The sequence below is a fragment of the Simochromis diagramma genome, unplaced genomic scaffold (assembly GCF_900408965.1).
Source record: "Simochromis diagramma unplaced genomic scaffold, fSimDia1.1 OVJJ01000606.1, whole genome shotgun sequence".
NCBI lineage: Eukaryota > Metazoa > Chordata > Actinopteri > Cichliformes > Cichlidae > Simochromis > Simochromis diagramma.
The window spans coordinates 531,298-555,674 of NW_024387233.1; the positions used below are offsets into that span (position 1 = coordinate 531,298).

General features: G+C 43.8%; 2 protein-coding genes across 11 annotated transcripts in view; both read left to right on the forward strand.

Annotated features, from left to right (window-relative positions):
- The window catches only part of rps6ka3b (ribosomal protein S6 kinase, polypeptide 3b), a 65,004-nt gene extending 52,726 nt beyond the window's left edge, over positions 1-12,278 (forward strand). For both annotated transcript variants that reach the window (XM_040052460.1, XM_040052459.1), the window contains 13 exons: positions 138-208; positions 697-785; positions 1,635-1,699; positions 1,822-1,924; positions 2,021-2,130; positions 2,685-2,810; positions 3,825-3,914; positions 4,902-5,060; positions 5,597-5,758; positions 7,071-7,147; positions 7,569-7,686; positions 7,806-7,946; positions 8,114-12,278. In XM_040052460.1, coding sequence (XP_039908394.1) covers positions 138-208; positions 697-785; positions 1,635-1,699; positions 1,822-1,924; positions 2,021-2,130; positions 2,685-2,810; positions 3,825-3,914; positions 4,902-5,060; positions 5,597-5,758; positions 7,071-7,147; positions 7,569-7,686; positions 7,806-7,946; positions 8,114-8,236 — 1,434 coding nt within the window. In that variant the 3' untranslated portion in view covers positions 8,237-12,278. The remainder of the gene's footprint in view (positions 1-137; positions 209-696; positions 786-1,634; positions 1,700-1,821; positions 1,925-2,020; positions 2,131-2,684; positions 2,811-3,824; positions 3,915-4,901; positions 5,061-5,596; positions 5,759-7,070; positions 7,148-7,568; positions 7,687-7,805; positions 7,947-8,113) is intronic.
- A 1,595-nt stretch (positions 12,279-13,873) lies between these two features.
- LOC120746918 (NLR family CARD domain-containing protein 3-like) lies at positions 13,874-23,904 on the forward strand. 9 transcript variants are annotated; one of them, XM_040052445.1, is made up of 12 exons: positions 13,876-14,194; positions 15,056-15,160; positions 15,378-15,497; positions 17,107-17,211; positions 17,782-17,901; positions 18,758-18,894; positions 18,979-20,770; positions 21,758-21,931; positions 22,236-22,409; positions 22,551-22,727; positions 22,925-23,098; positions 23,517-23,904. In XM_040052445.1, the coding sequence occupies exons 1-12, from the start codon at positions 14,112-14,114 to the stop codon at positions 23,539-23,541; spliced, it is 3,186 nt and encodes a 1,061-aa protein (XP_039908379.1). In that variant the 5' UTR covers positions 13,876-14,111; the 3' UTR covers positions 23,542-23,904. The 9 variants fall into 9 exon arrangements, with proteins under 9 accessions (XP_039908383.1, XP_039908379.1, XP_039908387.1 ...); XM_040052446.1 differs by having other exon boundaries at positions 13,878-14,194; positions 18,758-18,870; XM_040052448.1 differs by lacking the exon at positions 13,876-14,194 and adding an exon at positions 14,206-14,741.
- Positions 23,905-24,377: the final 473 nt, after the last annotated feature.

Sequence of the window (24,377 nt, forward strand, 5' to 3'; positions counted from 1 at the left end):
TTGAGGACTATTAAGTATAAAAGTATCTTAAGCTTCCTGTTTTCTGATCATATTGCACATTGTTATATCAGATCTGTCCTAAAGACTCATTAATTAATAAACCTCTGAGCGTGATGGTGTCCTGTTCTTTCTCACAGTTTGAGATGCTGACGGGAACGCTGCCGTTTCAAGGAAAAGACCGGAAAGAGACGATGACCATGATCCTCAAGTAAGACACCTTACACTCCTCTCCGATCCCCACCCTGCAGCTTTTATTTGAGCTCCCTGTACATCCGAGACGAGACGGAGAGAGAGAGAGAAAGTACAAGGCGAGTCAGCCCAGGGGAGGATTCTTATTAGAGGAGACAGAGTGCAGCACTCAGGAGGAAGAGGAGGATGAGGACTGGATGGACTGAGATCATCTCAGAATGTGCTGATAGCTCTTCATAAAAGAGAGAAAATAATCATGTTGCAGTCGGTGAGAATTAAAGGAAATATTAACCCCTCCTTCTTCCTCTCTCGCTCTCTTTTGACTCTCGGTATCCGCCCGGGGGGAAAGCTGCTGAGCAGACTCTGCAGAGTGCTGAGTGTGCTTCCTGTGTGAGATCGACATGTTTCTGTCTAGTCTTTCAGATGCTGGGTACACAATACAGAGCATTCGATATGTTTCTCTCTCCGTTTCATCCCCCCCGCTGCCTTTCTCTGTGTCCATCGCAGGGCCAAGCTGGGAATGCCGCAGTTTCTCAGCTCCGAAGCTCAGAGTCTCCTCAGGAACCTTTTCAAGCGAAACCCCGGCAACAGATTAGGTAAACCCTGCACACACGAGGCACGTTGAGAGGGTGTTCAATGGGTTTGTGGTTATGGAAGCATTTTCTTAGAGTATTCTTCTAAAGTTTATTTATTAAAGCACCCAGTGAGATTAAATAATGACAAAAATGGGAGTTCTCAGTTTTGAGCTCTCTGTAATCCTGGAGATACTTCCAGCAGATTTTCAGTTACAAGTCTACCTGTTTAATCACCCCATGTGACCCTGAGCTGGCGCCCTGTGTCACCCTCTTTGCCAGTGAATTCGCTGCCCCTCCTCGTCACACATCCAAACCACCTCCGCCTCATTTCTCCGTCCGTCCTCGTCACTCATAAATAAAATCTGAGCACCTCCAGCTATGCCAGCTGTCTTTTTGTCAGTTACATCACAGCCCCGTTCTGAGCCCAGTTTGAGCTTCAGCAGGTGTCTCGACCGTGTCTGCATGCATAAATGCACCGTTTAGTTGTTGCCATGTGATTGGCTGATTAAGACGCTTAGTACTGCTTAATAATTACAATCCAGCGATTGAGCCGTGGCTTTTGAGGCTCTCGACATGCCGTGCTACACGTGTCACATGCTCGGCAGGTGGGAATGTTTCGAGCTGCCTTCACCGCTGAGGGCACCAAACACAACCCGAGGGCCCCGGAAGCCACAGGTTCATATTTGCTGCATGCAACACCTGCATCTGTTACAGCTGTGTAATTCACACAGCGTAACATTCAGCCCTTTATGGTGTTTGTGTTTTTCTGTGGAGATTAGCTCCAAACAAAGTCTCCGCGGGTCTCGTGCAGCCTGTGGAAATGTGATCACAGCAGCATCGGGCTCACTGTCGCTGCGGTGTTTGTTTTAGGAGCTGGGCCGGATGGAGTGGAGGAGATCAAGAGGCATCATTTCTTCAGCACCATTGACTGGAATGTCAGTTTCTCCTTTATTGAAAAATCTGCTTTAATGATGACAGAGTCGTCTTTGCTTATGATTCTGTCTTTCAGTGTGTTTCCTTGTCCTTCTGATGTTCCTCATATTTCCTCTCGCTGCAGAAGCTGTACCGCAGAGAAATCCACCCTCCTTTCAAGCCAGCAGCGGGGCGACCTGACGACACTTTCTATTTTGATCCAGAGTTCACAGCTAAAACACCCAGAGGTACAGGCTGTCACTCTACCTCCTCCTCCTGCCCTTCACACTGTGCAGAGCTGAACCGCATTGCCGTATTAACAGCAGTTTCTCTGTGTGAACCAGACTCGCCGGGGGTCCCGCCGAGCGCCAACGCCCATCAGCTGTTCAGAGGGTTCAGCTTTGTGGCCATAACGGAGGAGGAGACGCAGCCACTACCCAATGCTATTGTACAGGTACAGGCAAACGCCTCAGAGGCAGAAATAATCCAGTTAACTGGGCTAACCCTCAGTGGACGGAGGCGACGAGCACAGCACGCGGGGGGCTGTCTTCACACTCCACCCTGGAAAATTTCATTCACACATTTGCTTTCCTGAGGTTTCACTCCTGCACCTCCTTCCTTTCTGGTACATCGTAGCTTTATCACCGGCAGTAGATTAAGTCATGGATGAGTCATTTTTTAAGTGCTTTCAATGAAACAAGAACATTTTCCAAAATCTCCTGAGAAACGCATCCAGACGCCACATCTCTGCACTCTCACATCTCTTGTAATTAGTCTGTTTTTCACCTCAAAATAACCATAATCATCTAATATAGGGATTAATAATCATAGCATCAGTGTAAGGACTCACTAATGTGAGCAGGTTCCTGGGGGAGAAACTGTTTGTAATTAACGCTTAACGCACAGCATGAGCACGAGTGCCGCCGCCGCCGTGGGGCAGAGGTCTAAATCAGGCCCGAGTCGTTGGTCATGAGGACTCACATCTGTTTACATTTTTTTCATGTGCAGCAACTTCACAGAAGCACGTCCCAGTTCGCAGACGCCTACGAGATCAAAGAGGACATCGGCGTCGGCTCCTACTCCATCTGCAAGCGCTGCGTACACAAAGGAACCGGCATGGAGTACGCAGTGAAGGTGAACGCGCACAGCAGCTCAACATCTGCTTTTGTGTTTTTAATGCACGCAGGGTGACGGCAGGTTTCTGGAAAGAAGCTGATGATGTACTGAAACGTTCTGAAAGATGATTTCTATCACAGATGTGCAGATATTTATCGATTCTTCATATTTCTATGACCATGTGAACGTGGTTGAGCTTTTAGCTGTTTTAGTTTCGTTGCGTTTGCCGTCTCTGACGCTCACAGTTTACTGTGTCGGTATTGTTGACATTTATGGAGTAAATTAGTTTGAAACAGCTTAAAATGTCCGGTAATTATACAAACGCTGCTCGTTTGAAAAACGAGAGTAAATTACGAGGACGTAACAGACCTCAGCTCCAAACTAAAAGTTGGCTTCAGATTTTGTTGTGCTGCTGGTTTGGAGACATTTCAGGATATTCAAATACTGTTGCTGTTGGTGATAATCTGCATATTTGTCAAAAATGTGAATAAATTAACATAATTGACACTGTTTTTCTGATTTAATGCCACGATAAGTGATGCATTATCTAAGTAGAAACCGTTGTCATCCAGTCCTGTAAAAACTAAGTACCCTCCATAATTCAGTGGCTTGTAAAAGCAGCAATAACATTTTTCTGTATGACAGAAAACATGGCTGTGGAGGAATGTAGCCCACTCTTCTCTGCAGCACTGCTTCAGTTCATTGAGCTTTGCAGACATCCGTGTATGCACAGCTGTCTGGATGCCTGGGATCATCGTACTGTTGCATGATCCAATTTGATGTTGATCAGACTAGAGTAGAAAAGCCAGCCCGACACCTGCCAGAGTTCCTGCTTTCATATTGCTGATGATCGAGCACCTGCCTGCTGCTTCCTCTCTTATTTCCTTTCCTCGGTGCGGGCGTCCTCAGTTTTTCACAGGACTCCACAATCCTGCTGAAACTTTGTGTCAGTGTGTGGGATTTAAAAGATCTTAAACTTTAAAAAACTTTCAATAAAAACACTTTATATTCAAAGCACTGTCTCTGTGGCAGATTATCAACAAGTCCAAGAGAGACCCGACGGAGGAGGTGGAGATCCTGCTGAGATACGGGCAGCACCCCAACATCATCACCCTCAAAGACGTGAGTCACTCCCAGCAGAGTTTTTAATTGCTCTAAATCTGCTGCTAAACTTAACCAGGCTCTTCAGTCTCATGGTTATTTTCTTATTTAACGTTATTTAACAAGTGCAGCTCCCCCATCAAGCCCAAAGGTATCCTGACATATTTATAAATATATTGTTTCATACTTAAAGAACCACGTCACATCAGTTATAGGAACACAAAGCATCAGTGTTGCTGTTATCGTGACACCAACGATGATTTAAAGGTGCTCAGTGTGTCGTCCTGTGTTCAAGAATAGTTTGAAGCCGTGCAGGATTTCTTTACGCAAACAGCAGATGTGAAGAAACACCTGTAATGAATCTAGGCTGGGCTGTAAGTTCATGCAATGCCAGTTTGTACCAGAAGGTGGAGCAGTGAGTGACCTGTAAGCTGTTAGGACAAGCTGCCCCCTGCTGGTGAACATTTTGGTTAAAGTTGCACAGGTTAAGTACAAGAGTTTAACGTTAAACTCTTATTGTGAAAATCACCCTCAGCCTGTGTTAACATGGAGTGAAGCTGCTGCGTGACTCATCCAGGGTCACTTTCCCACCTCTGGGCTCGACCTGAATATCCGGCGAGCTTTTCCAAGTCGCTGTCGGACAAACAAAAATAATAATTTGCTTGCTGTGATGCTAATGATTTCATTTTTTCTGTGACTCACTGCTAATTAGAGTTAAAAATATCGTCCTGATGATGCTGCTGCTGCTGGGTGAAAATGCCCCCGCTTGCATTTGATCCAGTAACTAATGATGGTTTCATCTAAATTGATGGTTTTCCACTTGAAACAGCAGTGAACACCTGCATGCCGGTGATTCTGCAGCTGGTGTTGGAGGCACTTATAAACGTCTAGTTCCGCATATTTGTTTTTGCTTTTAATTTTAAGAGCTGAATAAATAAATTCACAGGCGATTTCTGTGACTAAATCGCTGCCGGCTTACGTGTGGGTCGGTTTATTTTCGTGTCGTAGGTGTATGACGACGGCCGGTCGGTGTTCCTGGTGACGGAGCTGATGAAGGGAGGCGAGCTGCTGGACAAAATCCTCCGTCAGAAGTTTTTCTCTGAGCGGGAAGCCAGCGCTGTTCTCTACACCATCACCAAGACCGTGGAGTACCTGCATGTGCAAGGGGTGCGTTTCTGCAGAGGCCTTTAGGAGCAGCGGTAAAACAAAGAGATGGACTCAAAATGTTCGAGCTCGTCTTTCTGTGGAGATGTGCCTGCTGTTCGGCTGTGACAGATGAGAGCCGCTGTGTCAAATTAAAAAGGTCCTTTATGAGTTGGGACTTGGTCACTTTAAGTCCCATTTGATACAAAATGATGTTAATCCAGTAAATTAAAGCCCCGTTAGAGCTAAAGAAGAGGCTAAAGCAGGCTGTGACAAGCTGCTAACATACGAGCTGCACGACAGAAGAAACTGATTTAAATATGAAATAAGCCCATTTTTCCATCATGCAACAATCAAAAAGTACAAATAAAGAATGTCAGTAAAGTAATAAATGGTTACTAATCCTTTGATGTGGTAGCAAAGCTCTTTCTGTCCATGTCTTCAGTAGGTTTAGTCAAATTTGTATAATAGCTGCGATCAGCAGACATGCGTTCGAGGTGAAGAGAGAAAAAGCTGCTGTAGTCGACCTCCGTGACTCTGTCGCCCTGCTGGGTTTGCAGGTGGTGCACAGAGACCTGAAGCCCAGTAACATCCTGTATGTGGACGAGAGCGGGAACGCCGAGTCCATCAGGATCTGCGACTTTGGCTTCGCCAAGCAGCTGAGAGCGGAGAACGGCCTGCTCATGACGCCGTGTTACACCGCCAACTTCGTCGCCCCCGAGGTACGTCGGGGTTCCTCCTTCCTTTATTTTTTCACCATTTTGCTTTATTTCCTGTCATCATCGTGCGTGCTCTGTAGGACACCACAGATTTGCCATTTTAGCATCTTTTTACTTAAACTTTCACTTTCGTGAGGTTCAGAATTCCTTCCCATATTTTGTCTGATGCAGTTATTTAACACATTTAAAACAAACGTTGAACAAAAGAAAAGTCAAAAGTGCAGCTCCGTCAGGTGCCCCTCAGCTCGAGGACAGCAAACTTTCCGAGGACAGACGGGACCGGAGCACGCTGATTAATTCACAGCCTTCAGTTGTGTGAACAGACTAATGTTTTGACACTCCTGCGTCTTCCTCACAGTCAGCTGTTGTCCTCTAAAAACTGAACAAGTGTTCAAAAACGATCGACTGTTTCTGCTGACACTGTTCAACTGAAAGATCTCTAAATATTTATCAACTTATCTGCTGCTACATGCAAACTAACCTGTTTACCTGAGGAATAATCACCTGTGCACAACACCAGCCAGTCTATTGTTTCTCTTAGAGCTGTTACAGTATCAGAGTTTTGCGATTAAAGCTGAAATACTGACACTCAGTCATCAGAATACTGATGGACAATGCAAATGCTGCAAAATGCTGATTTCCTGTTGCCACCAGGTGGCGCTGTGTCTCTCAGTCAGTATTGGCACGAAGGCGCCTGGACTCTCGTCACAGGTTTGGTCAAACTTCTTCTGCTGTAGCGAAACATCGAAATTCACCGTGTCATCACGGAGGCGCCCTTTAACAAAAACTCAAATGCTTCACAATTTAGCATCAAGAAGGTCGTCAGATTAAACGAGCAGAAGAAGATGCGCTGAATCCAAAATACTCAGGTTGTTTTGTGGTTCAGGAAGTCTGGACGTCACATGACGACATGCAAGATCCACAGTGTATAAAATATTTGTTAGCTAGCTTCCTGCTCCATAAAATTGCTTTTTAATGAGATCAAATAGATTCTTTTGACGGCTTCTTCCTTTTTTTTTTACACGACTCTCCATATGAACACTTAACAGTGATTCTTTTGCTGTCTGCACCTGTCTGCACCTGTCTGCATCTGTGCGTCATCGCTGTGTAACTAAGCCTGAACCAAACAGTCCTTCGGAGACAAAGCATGTTCAGACAGCCCTGATTACACAGCTGCCAAGTGTAGGGAATATAAATATATGTGTGAGAGGTGTAATCTTGATCATTTGGAGGGTGCTGACGCTCTTTTTGTTGCAGAGAAAGGAGAAGGCAGGACGTTACTTTTGCTTGAAGCTGGTGTTTTCTGTCCTGGCAGGTGTTGAAGAAGCAGGGTTATGACGCAGCCTGTGACATCTGGAGTCTCGGAGTCCTGCTCTACACGATGCTAACAGGGTAACAGAGACTTTACTCTTCGCTTCTAAGAAACTTAATTTAACAAAAGAAACTTCTTACTTTTTCTTTACCTGACATCAGTTTGTCAAAGATGCTTCTTTGTTACAAAAAGTAAAAGAAACGCCAACAATGATGGTTCATGGTCATCAGGCGGTTTGCTAACCACAGCTGGTTGATGGTGAGCTGGTGGTATTTCCTGATGAGCCGCGGTCTGAAAGGACTCACTGAGAAGGCAAAATGAAATTCCTTATGAAACAAATGTCGTCAAGGCAACGAGTGATGATCTCACGTTGAAATAATTGATGTGTTTACACTGTCTGTGTGAAGTTAATGCCTGTTCTTTCATAGTTTTGGTGCCTGTTCGAGGTGTTTGCAGGTCTTACACTTCCTGCATATCAGCCCCTTTGCTCTGTCCTTCCAGTTTCACTCCATTTGCTAACGGTCCAGAGGACACCCCGGAGGAAATTTTGGCTCGGATCGGCAGCGGGAAGTTCTCTCTCAGCGGAGGATACTGGAACTCTGTCTCAACTGAAGCTAAGGTGGGGACTGTTTGCTAACAAACACACAGAAAAGTAGCTCCGATTGAAGTGAGCCGCTCACCGTCTCTCTGTGATCGCCATGGTGACCCGGAGTTCATTTGTAACCTCTGACCCTTTAGGACCTGGTGTCTAAGATGCTGCACGTCGACCCCCACCAGCGGCTGACAGCGGGGCAGGTCCTCAGACACCCGTGGGTGACGCACAGAGACCAGCTACCCAAATACACCCTCAACAGACAGGACGCACCACTCCTCGTCAAGGTAACCATCCATCCATCCATCATCCATCCATCCATCATCATCCATCCATCCATCCATCCATCATCCATCCATCCATCTATCCATCCATCCATCCATCCATCCATCCATCTCCATCATCCGTCAGTGGTTGATTGATTAATCGATTTGTATTCTGGGTCCTCCTACAGGGTGCGATGGCGGCCACCTACTCTGCCCTTAACAGGAATGTCCCCCCGGTCCTAGAGCCGGTGGGCTGCTCCACTCTGGCCCAGCGGCGGGGGTTGAAGAAGATCACTTCCACCGCTCTGTGACCTCCTCTTTCTCCTCCGCCTCCTTCTTTTCTTCCTCCTCCCGTCAACTCTGACCTCGATCTGACCTCCGCCGGACCTTCCCTCTCCCTCACTTCGGTCCGGCGGGACAGACTACTGATGGACCTGGGAACCGCTAACGCCAAATAGGAGCACAGAGGCCGCCCCCCTCCCTCCTCGATCTCTCCCTCACCTCTGCGGGCTCTTCTGATTGGATCTCTTCTGCTGTCTTACCGTAGAGTCTCAGCTTTAGCATCACTGTTCAGCAGCCGGACTCAGCTGTCGAGAAAACCTTAAAGGGCGAGCCCTACGTTTCTCTTCTCTTTTTGCTTTGGACAATCAGCGCTAGCTCGCAGGCCCAGAGGGCGAGTGCGCGTCAGGAAGATAAAAGTACTGTATTTATTTACTCCAGACGGGGGAAATCATAGGAACAAAGTAATGTAAGGTATGCATTTAAAGAGCTAGAGTCTTTGTTATCATACTGTGGTCATGGTTCTGCGTAGCTGTAGATCCTGCATCTAAACCTCAAGTAGCCTGAGAGACGACGGCGTCTGCAGAAAAGGACAGACGGTGGGACATTCAGCCCGACGGGCGGAGCAGCCTCAGCCTCAAAATGGTTTTAAAACCCAAAAAGCTAAAGCAGCGTGTTGGGGTCACTGAAGGTCAAATTACAGAGCAAAAGTCTTTTTAGCTTAAAGTCCTAAATTTATGAGTAGAAAATGACAAAATTAAGAGAAATGAAACAGCAAATGTTGATGGGAAGAAGTCTAGTTTTACCTGAAAAAGAGTTTTGCAAATTTATTAGAAAAATAAATAAATAATTTTATGAGGGAAGAAAATGTGAAGATTAGTAAGAAAAAATGGCAAATTTACCAGAAAAAAAGAAAACACCTCTGCAGTTAATCTGAAAAAATTCCACATTTTGAAAAACAAAAATTTCATTAAATCTTCACTGTTGTTGGCTCCGTGTGGCCCCAGACGAAAACATAACGCATATCCATGCAATCACGTCACACAGTGGCACAAACGCTGTTCTCATAAATTTGCCTTTTCTTTAAGAAAAGTGAATGAAATCGATTTTATTTAACCTTCAGTAACCTGCTGCAGCCGTCTGCAGCCTGTGTTGTTGTTGTCGGACAAACCGAAACCCGCTTTCCAGTATTTTATCTTTAATGTGCAACAACAAAGCAAAGAACAAACATCTGAGCCGTGTTCTAGTCCAGAGTGTTTGACGGTGGGCTCGTTCGATCATCCGGTCAGCAAACGTAACGACACCTCCAGATGTTTTTTCTTACTGCCAATAAATCCCATGATAAGATACTAGAATCAGTTTGTTGGGATTTGTTGACAGCAAGAAAAACGTGATCGGATTTATTCTTTGAACAAACAGAGATCCAGGAAATCACGGAAGAGTGATGCAAGTGTGGAAACAACACTTGCAGCAGAAAGAGCCACTCTGTCTTTGTAACAGTATTTTTTTTGTCCAGCATCAATTTTAAGCTGCACATGTTGAGCTTTTGCTGCCCCCTGGTGGCCACGGGAGGGCTGTGCTTCTGAAACACTCCTCCCAGAGTAGTTTGTCATCAGTATAACGTCTCCTGGACACTCTGGTCTGATATTTAACACTATTGTCCTGTTATTTTACTCTTTAATCTGGTTTTTAAAGATCTTAATGTGATGAAGGGCGGTGCTCCCTCCTCCTCCTCAGGAGACTGGAGGCAAAGCTTGAGCCTATCAGCAGCTGGGATTTCAAATTTTAGCACTAAAGCTTAAATAGAAATGTAAAATATCCAAATAATTAACTTTATCTGAGCGTGATCAGAGAGCTGCTGATAAAACATCAGTAAAGTCAGGTGTTTGTGCAGCAGGGCCGAGCACCTCTGCTTTAAAGCTCCTCTCTGGCTTCTCTTGTGCAGTTTTAGGATGTGCCAGTAAATTTAAAGCAGAAGAAGAGGCCACAGAAGCAGCTTGAACTCTGAGTTTTCTCCTTCTTCCTTCACAAACACAAACTAAAATGATGTGTTGCCTGCCTGTAAATGAGGCTGACAGGGGAGAAAGGTGTTTCTCGCCTCCACCGATGGTCACGCGACGTCTGTATGAGCCGGCTGATCTCCTCCTTACGTGCAGCAGAACTGTAAATACAGAACATGTCGAGCAACTCAGGTTTCTATGAATCAAGACAATGCATTTTTATACGTCCACGAGGAGGGGGTGTACATACAAATATTAAAAACAAAGCACAGAAGTGTGAGTGGAAGAAGGCGAGCGAGGCACAGAGAGGTGTTTATCAGACCTGATATGGAAACTCCAAAACCTGAATCCTTGTTTTCATCTTTGCTGATGTTTATTTTATGATTTAGAAGTCTTACATTTGCTTTTCGACGTGTTTTTCTGGAGTCAAACTCTTCTGTCTCGACTGCTGTGGCGCTGTTTCTGCCAGGTGAGCTGGCGTCTGGTGCGTTTCCTGTTTTTGTGTCAGCGAACCCTTTAAAAATCTGACGAAAAAAAACACTTTTAAAAACATTCCAGCAGGAGTCGAAACTACCGGCAAACCACGTTGGGCGTGCAGTCGGAGGTCCAGTGGTGGAGAAATCAGTGAAAGGGTCAGTTCACTGAAACTTGTGGACGATCTTTGTGAAAAGAATCAGTTCCAGCCACTAAAATACAAACATGTCCATCTTTTCTACATTTAATATCTCGTTAAACTGAAGGTCTTTGGGGTTAGGCCCTAATGAAACACTTCCAAGAACAAATATCTGATTGATTGTGTCAATGTTGGACTTCAAGTCCTTCATCATCATCACAGCTGATTTTGCATCCTGGATCGATACGAGCACCGACGTCGCTGCCAGACGTTGTTACGGCCTGTTAAACTCCTCCGAAGCTTCCTCGTGTCCGCAGTGGTCGGCATTCAGGGCCGTTACGCTCCGCCCTCTCTGCGTGCGCCTCTGCTGCAAACAAGCGAGCGTCACATAAAGCAAAAGGCGCCGGACTCAGACTGTGCGAGCTCGTTTTCCACCAGCAGAAGAAAAACAAAAATCATGTTTAAGTCGCTTAATGGTGTAAATCATTTATGTTCAGATTGAGGCTCCAAGTAAAAAATTCTAAATTATGAGAAAAAGTCCAGTTTTAAAGTAGAAACTGGAAATGTAGAAGTAAACTGTCCCTAGTGAAGTTTTTACATCAAAATGCTGGAAAGTGACATTAAAAAGCTTTTAAACAGCAGAGTCACGTGTTAAAGATGAAACTATGATGTAAGGAGTCCAGATTTTATACAAAATAACAGTGAGACAAAGTTTCAACATAACAGTTTAGAGATGAAAATGTGAAATATTAAAAGGTAAAGTCAGATTTTGAAAAACAAAAGTGGAAAATGACACATTCCCAAAAAACAAATCAAATTATAAGAGAAGTTGTTTTTAAAATACACATCTGTATTCATCGTTCATTAAAAAGCTTATTTTAAACTCGAACACAAATCTTTGAAATGAACTCTTCATCTCCGTTATGACATTTTAAGACTTTTATCTCTGAATTAATTTGATATTTTTAACTCAGTGAGACATTTTTTACTCCGTCGGGAACCTTTTTTGAAATCGTGGCCGGTCTTTGTTCATCGTTTCCTGGTGGAGATGATCTTCCACAGCCACTGAGCTTCTTGCTTCTGCGGGTCAGTGATTAGAAACTGCTTCCTCTCTGTGGTCGTCTGGGTGTCTGTGAGAAAAAGGGATAAAATGCAGATTTTCTTTATGTTTTATATATAATTATTGAATATATATATATGTAAGTGTTGATCTCTTCCTCGTCTATCCATGTACAGCTCTGGGATGATGAAACATGAAACGCTGATTTTGTTTTCCCCCTTTATGACCAGAGGCATAGCTTTCTTTCTTCTCTCTTCATCCTCGCTCCTCTTCCTCTCCTTCTCTGATTTGATCCTGTCGGAGACGCAGTCAGCCCTGCTGCTACGCCAGCTCTCAGTTTTTGTACCTGCGGCGAGAGCTGGACTTTCTATTAAAAACAATAAAAACAATAATCAGTCAAAGAGTGTCGTGCTTTGATCTCCCTGAAGCTGTTACTTCATTCCTTTCTAAAAAAAGTTCTCACTTTCACGTTGTTACAACTGACACCAGAGACTCTGGACACTTGAATTTAAATGTGAAAGCATAATAACCTAAAAATGATACTGCAGAGCAGGAAGTGGCATCTCCTGCATCCACACACAGCTGACAGCTAATCCCTGGGAACACATTTGAATGGCCATAAAATCAGTGTGATTTTTACTTTGGCACAGCAAAAAGCGCCTGTTAGTTTGTTGCAGAGCTGGAATGTAAATGTGCCTTTGAAGCCGCTGGGTCAGCTCCTGTTGGTTCAATGTGCTGCAGGATAATAATAGTGCACGTTTGAGGAACGTTTTTTACTTTATTTAACACAATTCAGGGGGCTGCATGCTGGACTTAGAGGGCAGAAGCAAAGTATGGCTCTGATGCCGATTCCACTGTGTGTGCTGTCGATACCGTGGATGTCCGGATCGTTCTGCACAGCTCAAAGACTTTGGAGAGCTTCAGATGGAGTGGACTGAGGACGACATCGCCACCATGCACAGCTGTCGCAGTCCTGATGTCAAACCGCTCATGAGCCAAGAACTCAACTGTTGCTCGGAGGTCCAAAGTCCTGTCTTCAGATGAAAGTGAATTTTGCGTATCATTAGTAAGATGAAGCTCCAAGTGCAGGGATGTCAAACTTCTAACACTGTGGGGCCAACCTGTCAAACTCTTCTTTCTGTGAGTCTTTATCTTAACATGAAACATCCAGTCTCAGCAGCACGCATCAGTTTCTCTGCACGGTGAACAAATCTGTCAGCACGACTCTTTGGGATTAAACTGTAAGAAATATGTTTAAAATAGAATAAAAATCTGGTGCTCGGACTCTAAGTATAGTACTGTAGTTATAAAACAGGAAGTATTTGTTAACAAGGGTTTGTTATTATTTGTTTTAACTTATTTTAAACTGAAATTTCTTTAGTAGAAAGTGAAAAAATGGAACTTTTATGTCATTTAATTGTTTATCTGCTACTAAATTACTATGTGTAGTAAGCATGGCCATGGGGGAAGTGTTAAAATAAGCTTACACACTACATTTGAAACTCCAAAACTTTACACCATCCTTCACATTTTCCAAAGCTGTCCACTGGGCTCTACCGGGGTCTTTACCAGGCTGATTCTGGCCCCTGGGCCTTATGTTTGACACCCCTTATCTGGAGCCTGGAAGAGGAAAGGAGAAGCCAAGGTGCCTGAAGTCCAGTGTGAGGTTTCGATGGTGCTGATGGTGCTGATGGTGGCAGATCAACGGGTCCGTAGTTAAAGCAGCAGCCGCCTGCAGATGTCAGAGCTGCTGCCCACCGAACCAAAACGATACCAGATCAACATCTCCATCACCTCAGATTGCATTAATAACTACACCATGTTTAAATCAATCCCCCTCACTGCTCACACTGTGCTCTGAGTTTCCCTAAACCACTGCTAAGCTGAGAGTCCCTCCTCATGTTTCATGTTATTAGTCCGAGTTTGGAGGATTGTTATTAAATATTCATGTTTGAGGTATTAAATTGGCAGAAAGCAACTGGAGAGAGGAGGAGCAGCTCCACGGGGGGAGAAGTGAAAGTGAAAGTGCTGGACTCCATTTTGGAGCCGACAGAGGAGCAGAAGGAGCGAAGCAGGGTGATCTCAGCATAATGATCGTTATTCTGCTGTCAGGGTGTCTCCGTGGGTGAAGCAGGGAAGCAAAGACGGAGCTTTTCATCAGGCGGAGGATTCAAAAAGCTGTTTCACTCCCGAACCTGACACGTGTCCGTCTTTCACTCTCAGGCTGAGGGAACATGAGTGATTTGGCGGAAGAAGAGGACCGAAGCTGCCGGCCTCTGAAGAGAAACCACCCCAGACCCGGAGCCTGGGATCTAAAGTAAGACCCGGTTTTCGCCCAATGCTCATGCTGCTGCACCCGGAAGGGGCAATGACGTCGACTTCAACAGCAGGAAATGAACTTTGCACAAAATTATTTTCTGCCTCGCTTTTTTGCCATATTTTTCAATTAACCTAAATTTGACAGCATATTAAAACTGGAAATTCTGTGTTAAGTGTGCCACCCCAATATTTTTAGTTGCCCCCATATGGCCACAAGTATGAAAAACATTCTGGTTGCATCCCTTTAATTCAGGCTCACACGAAAGGTGGTGTTTGCCATCATTTCCCCCAGAGTGGATCGACTGACTGCCCGCTCAGAGACATTACCAGAGGAGCGGCTGATTATATAAGAGCAGAAACCAGCACGGATGCTGAATATCAGCCAAGAGAGAAATGCTGCACCGCTGCTCTGCGCTGTCCTTAATGTAACATCTGCATGTTAGAGTCCTTTGAACTTTACACTGCGGCTCAGCCTTAAACTTGATCCATTTAAACATTAACTCAGGTCCAAGTAGCGTGACGAGGAGACGTGGAAATCACTTTAGGTCAGTTTGAACAGATTAAAATGAAATTCTTTGACTGACACTCGAGGCCCTCCATAGACGACCGACTGTTCACAACAAATTATATAAAACACATCAGATGTTTAAACTGAAGAAAGCTACAATCTGTAAAAAAAAATGAGCTAATTCTTCATTTGACAGCAGCAACGTGACTCTAAAGTTGCCACAGGGCCATGTTTACCCTTCTACTGTGTTCTACTATGAATTTAAAAAGAAAATGAGAGAGATTTGTAAGTCATTCCACTTTTTTAAATTTACATTTTACAATTTTTGATTTATTCTACATTCGTGCACAGACAGAGAGCGGCGTCTCCAGCATCCGACTGTTTGTCCATGATGAGTGACATGTCCATAGAAGCCCCTCCAGACTTAAGGAATCAACCCGGACCCTCACACACAGAGTAAGACTCAGTTTGTGCTGTAAACAGAGGTGAAGGTGACTCATGTTGAAGCAGGAAGAAAACTTAGAATGCATTTCCTATGAACACAGCAAAGCTTCAGTGATGAACTTGTTTAACGAGCATCAACATAAACTCATGAATAAAGGAGTTCTTGCAGTTCTGTGTGCATCTAATATAAAAACAGGAAGGTTCCAGTTTATTATCTTTGTGTTTCCAGAGGTGGGCAGCACAGACACAGAGCAGAGTCTCCAGGATCCGACTGTTTGTCTATGAAGATTGACTCCTCCAGGAAAGACCCTCTAAACTTCAGTAATAAACCCAGACCCTCACACACAGAGTAAGAGACCACTTCTTCTGAGAACAGACCTGATGGTTAACTTTCAGACCGAAGAACAACGCTTTCTTATTAGTTATGAATTATTAAATCAACATTCGAGTTGTACTAAAGAAATCCTGAACTTTAGTCCAGTTAATCAGATTCTGACACAATAAGAGCAATTTGTGATTTATTCTACATTTGTGCACAGACAGAGAGCGGCGTCTCCAGGCATCCGATTATTTCTCCATGATGAGTGACATTTCCATAGAAGCCCCTCCAGACTTAAGGAATCAACCCGGACCCTCACACACAGAGTAAGAACAGACCTGATGGTCAGCTTTCAGAGCGAAGAATGTTTTTTAAAGCAGAACTATTAGTTCACATATATCTCTCTATTCCAGGAAACTTTTTATTGATTATATTAGATATATATTTATATTATATTTGAGTTATATCTGTCTGATAGATTACATTTGTTCATGTAAATGAGGAGTTTTCCTCACACACACACTGGAGGTTTTCTAGGATCTGTAGTAGACCTGATACTTTACACCTTATAAACCCTTAAAAAACTGCATATGCTGCAGAACTGAAGAAGCCTCTTGGATCAGAGGTGAAACATCTCCATAAAAAAACATAAAGAAGTCCTGTTGCCTTCTCTTCAAGCTCCTAAACTACCATGACCTGGATGACTGAGAAACTACACATACGTTCAATCAGATACTCACTCGAAATAAAAACCTTCTTTCTCCTGTTTTTCTGTTCACGTGGCTGCAGACACATCTGGTCAGCGCCCAAACTGAGATAAAATTCAAAATGAGGAGTTATTTACCGGTTTGAGGATGTTGTCTTTGTACTGTAGTGTAAAGGGGATTGAGCTGATTTATATTTGACACAGGTTTAGAGCTGTTGGTGCGAGCTATAGACCCACCTCACACCTTTTTTTGCCTAAGGTCTTTGAAAAAGTTGTTTTTAAGCAGCCTGCTGAGCATCTGTCAACAAACAATCTGTTTGAGCCATTTCAGTCTGTTTTTAGACCAAATCACTCCACAGAAACGGCCTTAATCAAAGTGGTAAACGATCTGTTGGTGAATGCAGACAATGATCGCACTTTACTTTTATTACTTTAATGATCTAAGGCTGCCTTTGACACTATGGATCCCTGTATTTTATTGCATAGGCTAGAACATTTTATTGGAGTTACAGAATTTTTTTGTTATCGTGGCTGAGATCCTACCTGTCTTAAAAATGATCTCTCTGTGACCTGTGCAGTGAGGCATGTTTATGTCCGATGACAATATTTTCACGGACCGGCCTTTAAGGTGTCACGGATAAATACAACAAAATGAAACCAGTGCTGGTACCAAAAAAACGAAGATTTTTTCATAAGACACAGGAAAAGACCCAGGGAAACCAAGTTACCCATAAAAACGATAAAAAATGATGATAAAAACACTGAAAACCATAAATTTCACACCTGAGCCTCAACTCTTGCAGCCCGAGACCAAATGACTCACGGACTGGTACCGGTCCCTGGCCCGGGGGTTGGGGACCGCTGCTTTAGTCCTTTTAATCTGATTCTGACACAATAAGAGCAATTTGTGATTTATTCTACATTCGTGCACAGACAGAGAGCGGCGTCTCCAGCATCCGACTGTTTGTCCATGATGAGTGACATTTCCAGAGATGCCCCTCCAGACTTAAGGAATCAACCTGGACCCTCACACACAGAGTAAGACTCAGTTTGTGCTGTAAACAGAGGTGAAGGTGACTCATGTTGAAGCAGGAAGAAAACTAAGAATGCATTTCCATGAACACAGCAAAGCTTCAGTGATGTAAAGAGAAACTTGTTTAACGAGCATCAACATAAACTCATGAATAAAGGAATTCTTGCAGATCTGTGTGCATCTAATATAAAAACAGGAAGGTTCCAGTTTATTATCTTTGTGTTTCCAGAGGTGGGCAGCACAGACACAGAGTGGCATCTTCAGTATCCGACTGGCTGTCTATGAAGAGTGACATATCCAGAGAAGCCCCTCCAGACTTAAGGAATCAACCCTGGACCCTCACACACAGAGTAAGACTCAGTTTGTGCTGTAAACAGAGGTGAAGGTGACTCATGTTGAAGCAGGAAGAAAACTAAGAATGCATTTCCATGAACACAGCAAAGCTTCAGTGATGTAAAGAGAAACTTGTTTAACGTGCATCAACATAAACTCATGAATAAAGGAGTTCTTGCAGTTCTGTGTGCATCTAATATAAAAATCAGGAAGGTTCCAGTTTATTATCTTTGTGTTTCCAGAGGTGGGCAGCACAGACACAGAGCAGAGTCTTCAGTATCTGACTGGCTGTCTATGAAGAGTGACATATCCAGAGATGCCCCTCCAGACTTAAGGAATCAACCCGGACCCTCACACACAGAGTAAGAGACCGCTTCTTCTCTAAATAGTTGTTAATGTTAATTACAACACAGAGCTGTTGACATTTATTTGTCCATTGTCCAATCGTATTAGCAAACTGTCTAAGCTTTTACTTTTATAGAGATGTTCACATTTGATTATTCAATGAAGGGCATTTGTTTGGAAGCCCCTGGATGATACGTACCCTCCTAATCCCTATGGAAGCAGTAAGGGTGCACTTAGATTTTCAAAGGTCCTGTGAAAACATTATTTTCATTGTTATTGTATACACGAAGCAGGATGCAATTCACTTATGTCTCCAAGACATAAAGGCCTGAATGTAACTTTTCTCCTGATACATTCTGACTTTTTAGTTTGGTCTACTAGTCTTTTGCTAAAGCTTAGTCGTCCTGTCGGTATACAAACTGTAGTTTGGCCTTTTTAAAAACTTGTTGTCTCAGCTGCAGCATATATTGTCCTAAAAGCTACTATCCAGCATTAATGGTGCTTTAACAGATGTGGAAGTTACCCATGCACAGATGCACTATTGCAGCTGTGCTCCGGTGCACTGATAAAAAGCCAGAGGGTTCCTCTGCTCTGTAGCAGGGACCATAGCGTCAGTGATTGGTCAGACTGTACAATAGTTTTTGATTTTCTTTCAATAATCCTGCCAAATCAAAACCAATAACATAAAGCTGTCGGTGAGGGTATTAGCATTAGGGCACATGGATGACTTTACTAATCATTACCTAATTTACATGTGTGATTCTGTTAAAGCAGAAATAAAACAGAGGTGTTGTATTTAAATATGATTCAATGATGATATTTTTCTGTAAGCCAGCATGTTATTAAACTTTGATATTTATGACACTTCTGCAGACAGTGCTTCACTTCATGCAGGGACTGGTCTGCTTCATCAAAGCTGCCCTCCTGGCACCACTCAGGAACCACAGCTGGAGTCCAGACAGCCAGTCAGAGCAGCTTGATACCAAGTAAGACTGAACATCTATTTGCTGGTAGATTCATTTCTGAAAACTGGAGTTTATCTTCTTGTTCAGACATTTAAGAGTTTTCTTATATTGTGTTTTCCTTCTTTTCAGTTGATGGTGGTTTGCAGGAGGTTTTAGATGATCATAAGCTCATACTGAAGAGGAAATGTGAACATGTGATTGAAGGAACTCATGAAACCGAAGGAACCCTCCTCAACAGGATCTACACTGAGCTCTACATCACGGAGGGGCGGCCTGAAGATGTGAACACGCAGCATGAGGTGAGGCAGCTTGAGACACCTTCCAAGATCACCCTCGAGGACACTCCAATCAAGTGCCATGAGATCTTTAAAGCCTTACCTGACCAACAAACAGATATCCGAGTCGTTCTGACAAATGGCATCGCTGGAGTTGGGAAGACCTTCTCGGTTCAGAAGTTCACTCTGGACTGGGCAGAGGGCTTGGAAAACCAAGACATTAATGTGGTGGTTCTGCTCTCATTCAGAGAGCTGAACCTGATCAGAGATGAGCCGTACAGTCTTCTGGATCTGCTCCACGTTTTCCATCCAACATTAAAGAAGGTCACAGCGGAGAACCTGGATCTCTGTAAACCTTTGCTCATCTTTGATGGCCTGGATGAAAGCAGACTTTCACTGGATTTCCCCATAACAAAGATCATATCAGACGTCACACAGAAGTCATCAGTCTGTGAGCTGCTGACAAACCTCATCGAGGGGAGTCTGCTTCGCTCGGCTCTCATCTGGATAACTTCCAGACCTGTAGCAGCCAATCTGATCCCTTCTAGATGTGTCAACAGGGTCACAGAAGTACGTGGATTCACGGATGAGCAGAAGGAGGAGTACTTCAGGAAGAGACTGAGTGATGAAGAACGGTCCAGTAGAGTCATCTCCCACATCAAGTCATCTAGGAGCCTCCACATCATGTGTAGAATCCCAGTCTTCTGCTGGATCACCGCTACAGTCCTTGAAGACATGTTGACTACAGAGCAGAGGGAAGAGCTGCCCAAGACCCTGACGGATATGTACTCACACTTCCTTCTTGTTCAGATGAAGAGAAAGAAGCACAAATATCATGAGGGACAAGAGATGGCACAGGAGGTAGCAGAGGCTGATCAGGAGGTTCTTCTGAAGCTGGGAAGGCTGGCATACGAACATTTGGAGAAAGGAAGCATCATGTTCTACCAAGAAGACTTGGAGGAGTGTGGTCTGGATCCCAATGAGGCCTTGGTGTATTCAGGGGTTTGTACAGAAATCTTCAAAAGAGAGTGTGTGATCTTCGAGAAACCAGTCTACTGTTTTGTTCATCTGAGCATTCAGGAGTTTCTGGCTGCCGTCTACATGTTTCACTGTTACACCAACAAGGACATAGAGGTGTTGAAGCAATTCCCGGGGACAAAGTGGAACAACAAAAACAGTGACACATCTCTGGATGTCTTTCTGAGCAGAGTCATGGACAAGTCCCTCAAAAGTAAAACTGGCCACTTGGATCTGTTTGTTCGTTTCCTTCATGGCCTCACTCTGGAATCCAACCAGAAAATCTTAGGAAGTCTGCTGGGCAAGGCAGAGATCACTCCAGAAATCATCCAGAGAACCGTTAACAGCCTCAAGGAGAAGAAAACAAAAATCGCCCCCGACAGAAGCATCAACATCTTCCACTGCCTGATAGAGATGAATGACCTCTCGGTATCTCAGGAGATCCAAGAGTTCCTGAGGTCAGAGAACAGATCAGAGAAGGAGCTCTCCGAGATCCACTGCTCAGCTCTGGCCTACATGCTGCAGATGTCAGAGGAGGTTCTGGAGGAGCTTGACTTGAAGAGGTACAAGACATCACTGGAGGGACGACTGAGATTGATCCCAGCTGTGAGGAACTGCAAAAAGGCTCGGTAAGTCCAGGTTGGAAATTTCTTTTGGAGTCAAACGTAGTATTTGACTCTACCAGTGTATCATTTGGTATCGATGTGAAACTAACGGCAGTATGTTCAGTAAGTTCAACTCCATAAAAAGTAGACAAAAGCCGTGTCCAAATTCATGGGCTGCATCCTCCTGAGGACCCGGCCTTCGCAGTCTACGTGGGCCGGGTCCTTCGAAGGCCGGGTAGGCCAGAAGTGAGCGAACTTTAATCTCAGCCAAACCAATTAACTCACGAACAAATAAAACACTGAAAAAAGCCAAACAATAACATTTTTAAATTATCTAAGTAACTTATGTTTAACCTGAGTAGCGAAAGACCACGCTGGGTTTGAAAACGAGTTTGCTGTTCTCGCCAGCTCTAGTGAGCCTTGAACCCCGGCTAGCTATCGAGCTGGTGGGTAACAGATGTCTCAGAAAACGTCGGAGCACTTTTACAAATATGTGATATCTTAAAAAACTGAGCAGATATTTGAAGTTTACACAGCGACATTCTCACCTGGAAATATCTTAAAAGTTTATTTTGTGACCCAGAAAGACTAATAATAAAACTTAGTAACGGCCGCCATTGTTGGAAATTGGAATTGGCTGGGCCGCACTATGAATTCTGGGATATGGTGGGCCACAAAGGATACACCCAACCCATCCTTCAAATCTGGAGAAAAGGAGGACGGATTTGTCGGCCTCATTTGGAGGAGTCTACGATTTTAGGCAGCCTTCGTCACATCGCTGTGACGCAATCGGCCAACAAATGCGGCCTCAGGAGGATGCCCATGAGCCCATGAGTTTGAAGACCCCCAAAGTCACATTAAACGCAGTGTACAATAACATTTTCCTGAAAAAGATGGCCTCTCGATATCTTTGGGGAATCTGATGTGGGAGTGTAGCAGACTGCGGACTGTATGGGGTCTATAAATGTATTGTAACACATTTTGTTGTATGTATATTAATGTGTGTGACAGACTCCCTGGCTGTGAGCTCTCAGATACTCACTGTGAAGTCGTGGCCTCAGCCCTGAAGTCCAGACCCTCCCACCTGGTACATCTGGACCTGAGTGGAAACTACCTGAAAGACCCAGGAATGAACCTGCTGACTGGTGGACTCAAAAGTCACAACTGTAAACTAGAGTTTCTGAAGTCAGTTCATACTTTAAATTCAAAAAATAATAATATTTCTTCCCTCAAGTGTTCAGTGATCAGATTTTCACAAACATATAATTTAATATCTAATAAATCAATGTTTATGACTAACACTAATGACTATAGATGCGTATTTGAATCTACAAAGAGTCTGAACTCGCCTTTTCCTGCTGAAGATCGAGCCAAATCCAAGCTCATCAATAACATAGTTTGACTCTCAGGCCTGTTTAATAAAAGGTTTGAGATTGTGAACACTAAATGTTCTCAACTAGGAGCTTAAACTATTTTGTTCTGTGTCCAGTTTGAGTTCATGCAGGTTGTCAGAGACCAGCTGTGATTCTCTGGTCCGTCGGCTCATGTCCAACCCCTCCCATCTGAGAGAGCTCGACCTGAGTGACAATAAGCTGCAGGATTCAGGAGTGGAGCTGCTTTGTGTTTTTCTGGAGAGTCCAGATTGTCGACTGGAGGCTCTGAGGTCAGAGTTTTCTTTTATTCTGGTTTCCTGCTTTTCAGTTGATGGTGGTTTGCAGGATTAGGAAATGTTAACACACTTAAAACCTAAAATACGATTTGATTGTAAAATATGTTATTTAGGTGATCTTTATTTTTCATTTAGGTTGAGGATCTGCAGATTGTCATCCTACAGTTGTAGTTTACTGGTCTCTGCTCTCAAGTCCAACCCCTCATATCTGAAAGAGCTGGACCTGTCTGGAAACAACAAGCTGAAGGATTATGGTGTGCACTACCTGTGTGATTTTCTGGCCAGTCCAGACTGTAGGCTGGAGATTCTAAAGTCAGTCAACATTTTTCTTTTCCCCTTCCTCAGTTTGAATCACTGCATCTATTTGCCTTTATTATTTTGTTTTTGCGTTGCAGTTTTCTAAACTTCTCTATGTTAAATTTTCTTCTTCTCTGAACACATTATTATCAAACACCTAACTTTGCGAAGTGGGAGTTTGTTTTTCTAAACCTGTTTTATTTTTTATTCAGCCTGTGGGAATGCAGATTGACGGCGTTCAGCTGCCATCCTCTGGTCTTAGCGTTGAAGTCGAACCCCTCCCATTTGAGAGAGCTGGACATGAGCAACAACTACTTGAAGAATTATGACGTGAAAGCACTGATTGATCTTCAGAAGAATCCAGACTACAGACTGGAGACGTTCAGGTCAGTAGGAGGTTGTTATTAATCTGCTTCAGCCTCACCAATCAGCCTGTCATAGAAGTCCCCTCCTCATGATCTCCCCTTTATAGATTTTATGGCCTTCAGGGCACTTTTCTAAATATTCAACATTAAATTTGTCTTGAGTGAAATCTGCTGAGAAAAAAGACTTGAATCCATTGAATTCAAATTTATTTATGTCGCATCAAATCATAACATCAGTCGCCTCAAGGCATTTTATGTTGTAAGGTAGCAACCCCTCTGTAATACAAGCATGCAAGTCTTTGAACTCAGCATGCTTAATAAGGAAACACGAGAGCTGAGGAAGCTACTACGCTGCTCATGTGCTGCATCAGTGACTGACAGCTGACTGCGTGAGTCTCTGTAAACACTAACTTATCACCTCAATTGTTTCTCTTTTCAGGTGGGAGTCACCGATGCGTAAGTGAACGTATGTCCTCGTGTGCAGAGACGCTCTGATTGTGGCCATATTGTTGGGACGTAGACATTCATCCAGCAGCGACTGACAGAAGAGTGAGAGGAAGTGTAGATGATTGTCAGCGCTGCAGAGTGGACTGCACCGTTTTCAGAAACCAAACCTTCTACACAGGCTGCGATACACCTGGATCCTTTCTAAAGCGCCTCCGTTAACCCTCTTTGGAAATCCAGTCTGGGATCAAATCCACCGTTTGTACATTTCTTCAAAAGAATATTCAAATCAATTTTATTTATATAACACCAAATCGCAACAACAGTTGCCTCATGGTGTTTTATATTGTAAGGTAAAGACCCTACAATAATACAAAGAGAACAGAGAAAACCCCAACAATCAGATGACCCCCTATGAGCAAACGCTTTGGTGACAGTGGGAAGAAAAACTTCCTTTTAACAGGAAGAAACCTCCAGCAGAACCAGGCTCAGGGAGGGGCGGGGTCCCTGAGCACTGTTTATCGTGGCCTATATTCCACCAACATATATGACTATATTTGTCAATAAATAAACTATTAGCTGCACAAATCCCGCCCAGTAACTCCGGTGCCTTAGTGACTCACTCTCTTCCTGATTGGTGGCATCATTCAAATCCCGCCCAGTAACAGCTGCAGGTCTCAGGACGACTGGGTGACAGTAGACAGATGATGCGATGATTAGAGATGTGATTTTATAGAACGTGTTTGTTGCTGTTGTTTGCATTTAGCTCTGTGATAATGATGGCTGATAAATGTTTACTTATTTCATGGTCTGCGGCCTTTTAAAAACAAAAATCTGATCTGACAGAACCTTTAAC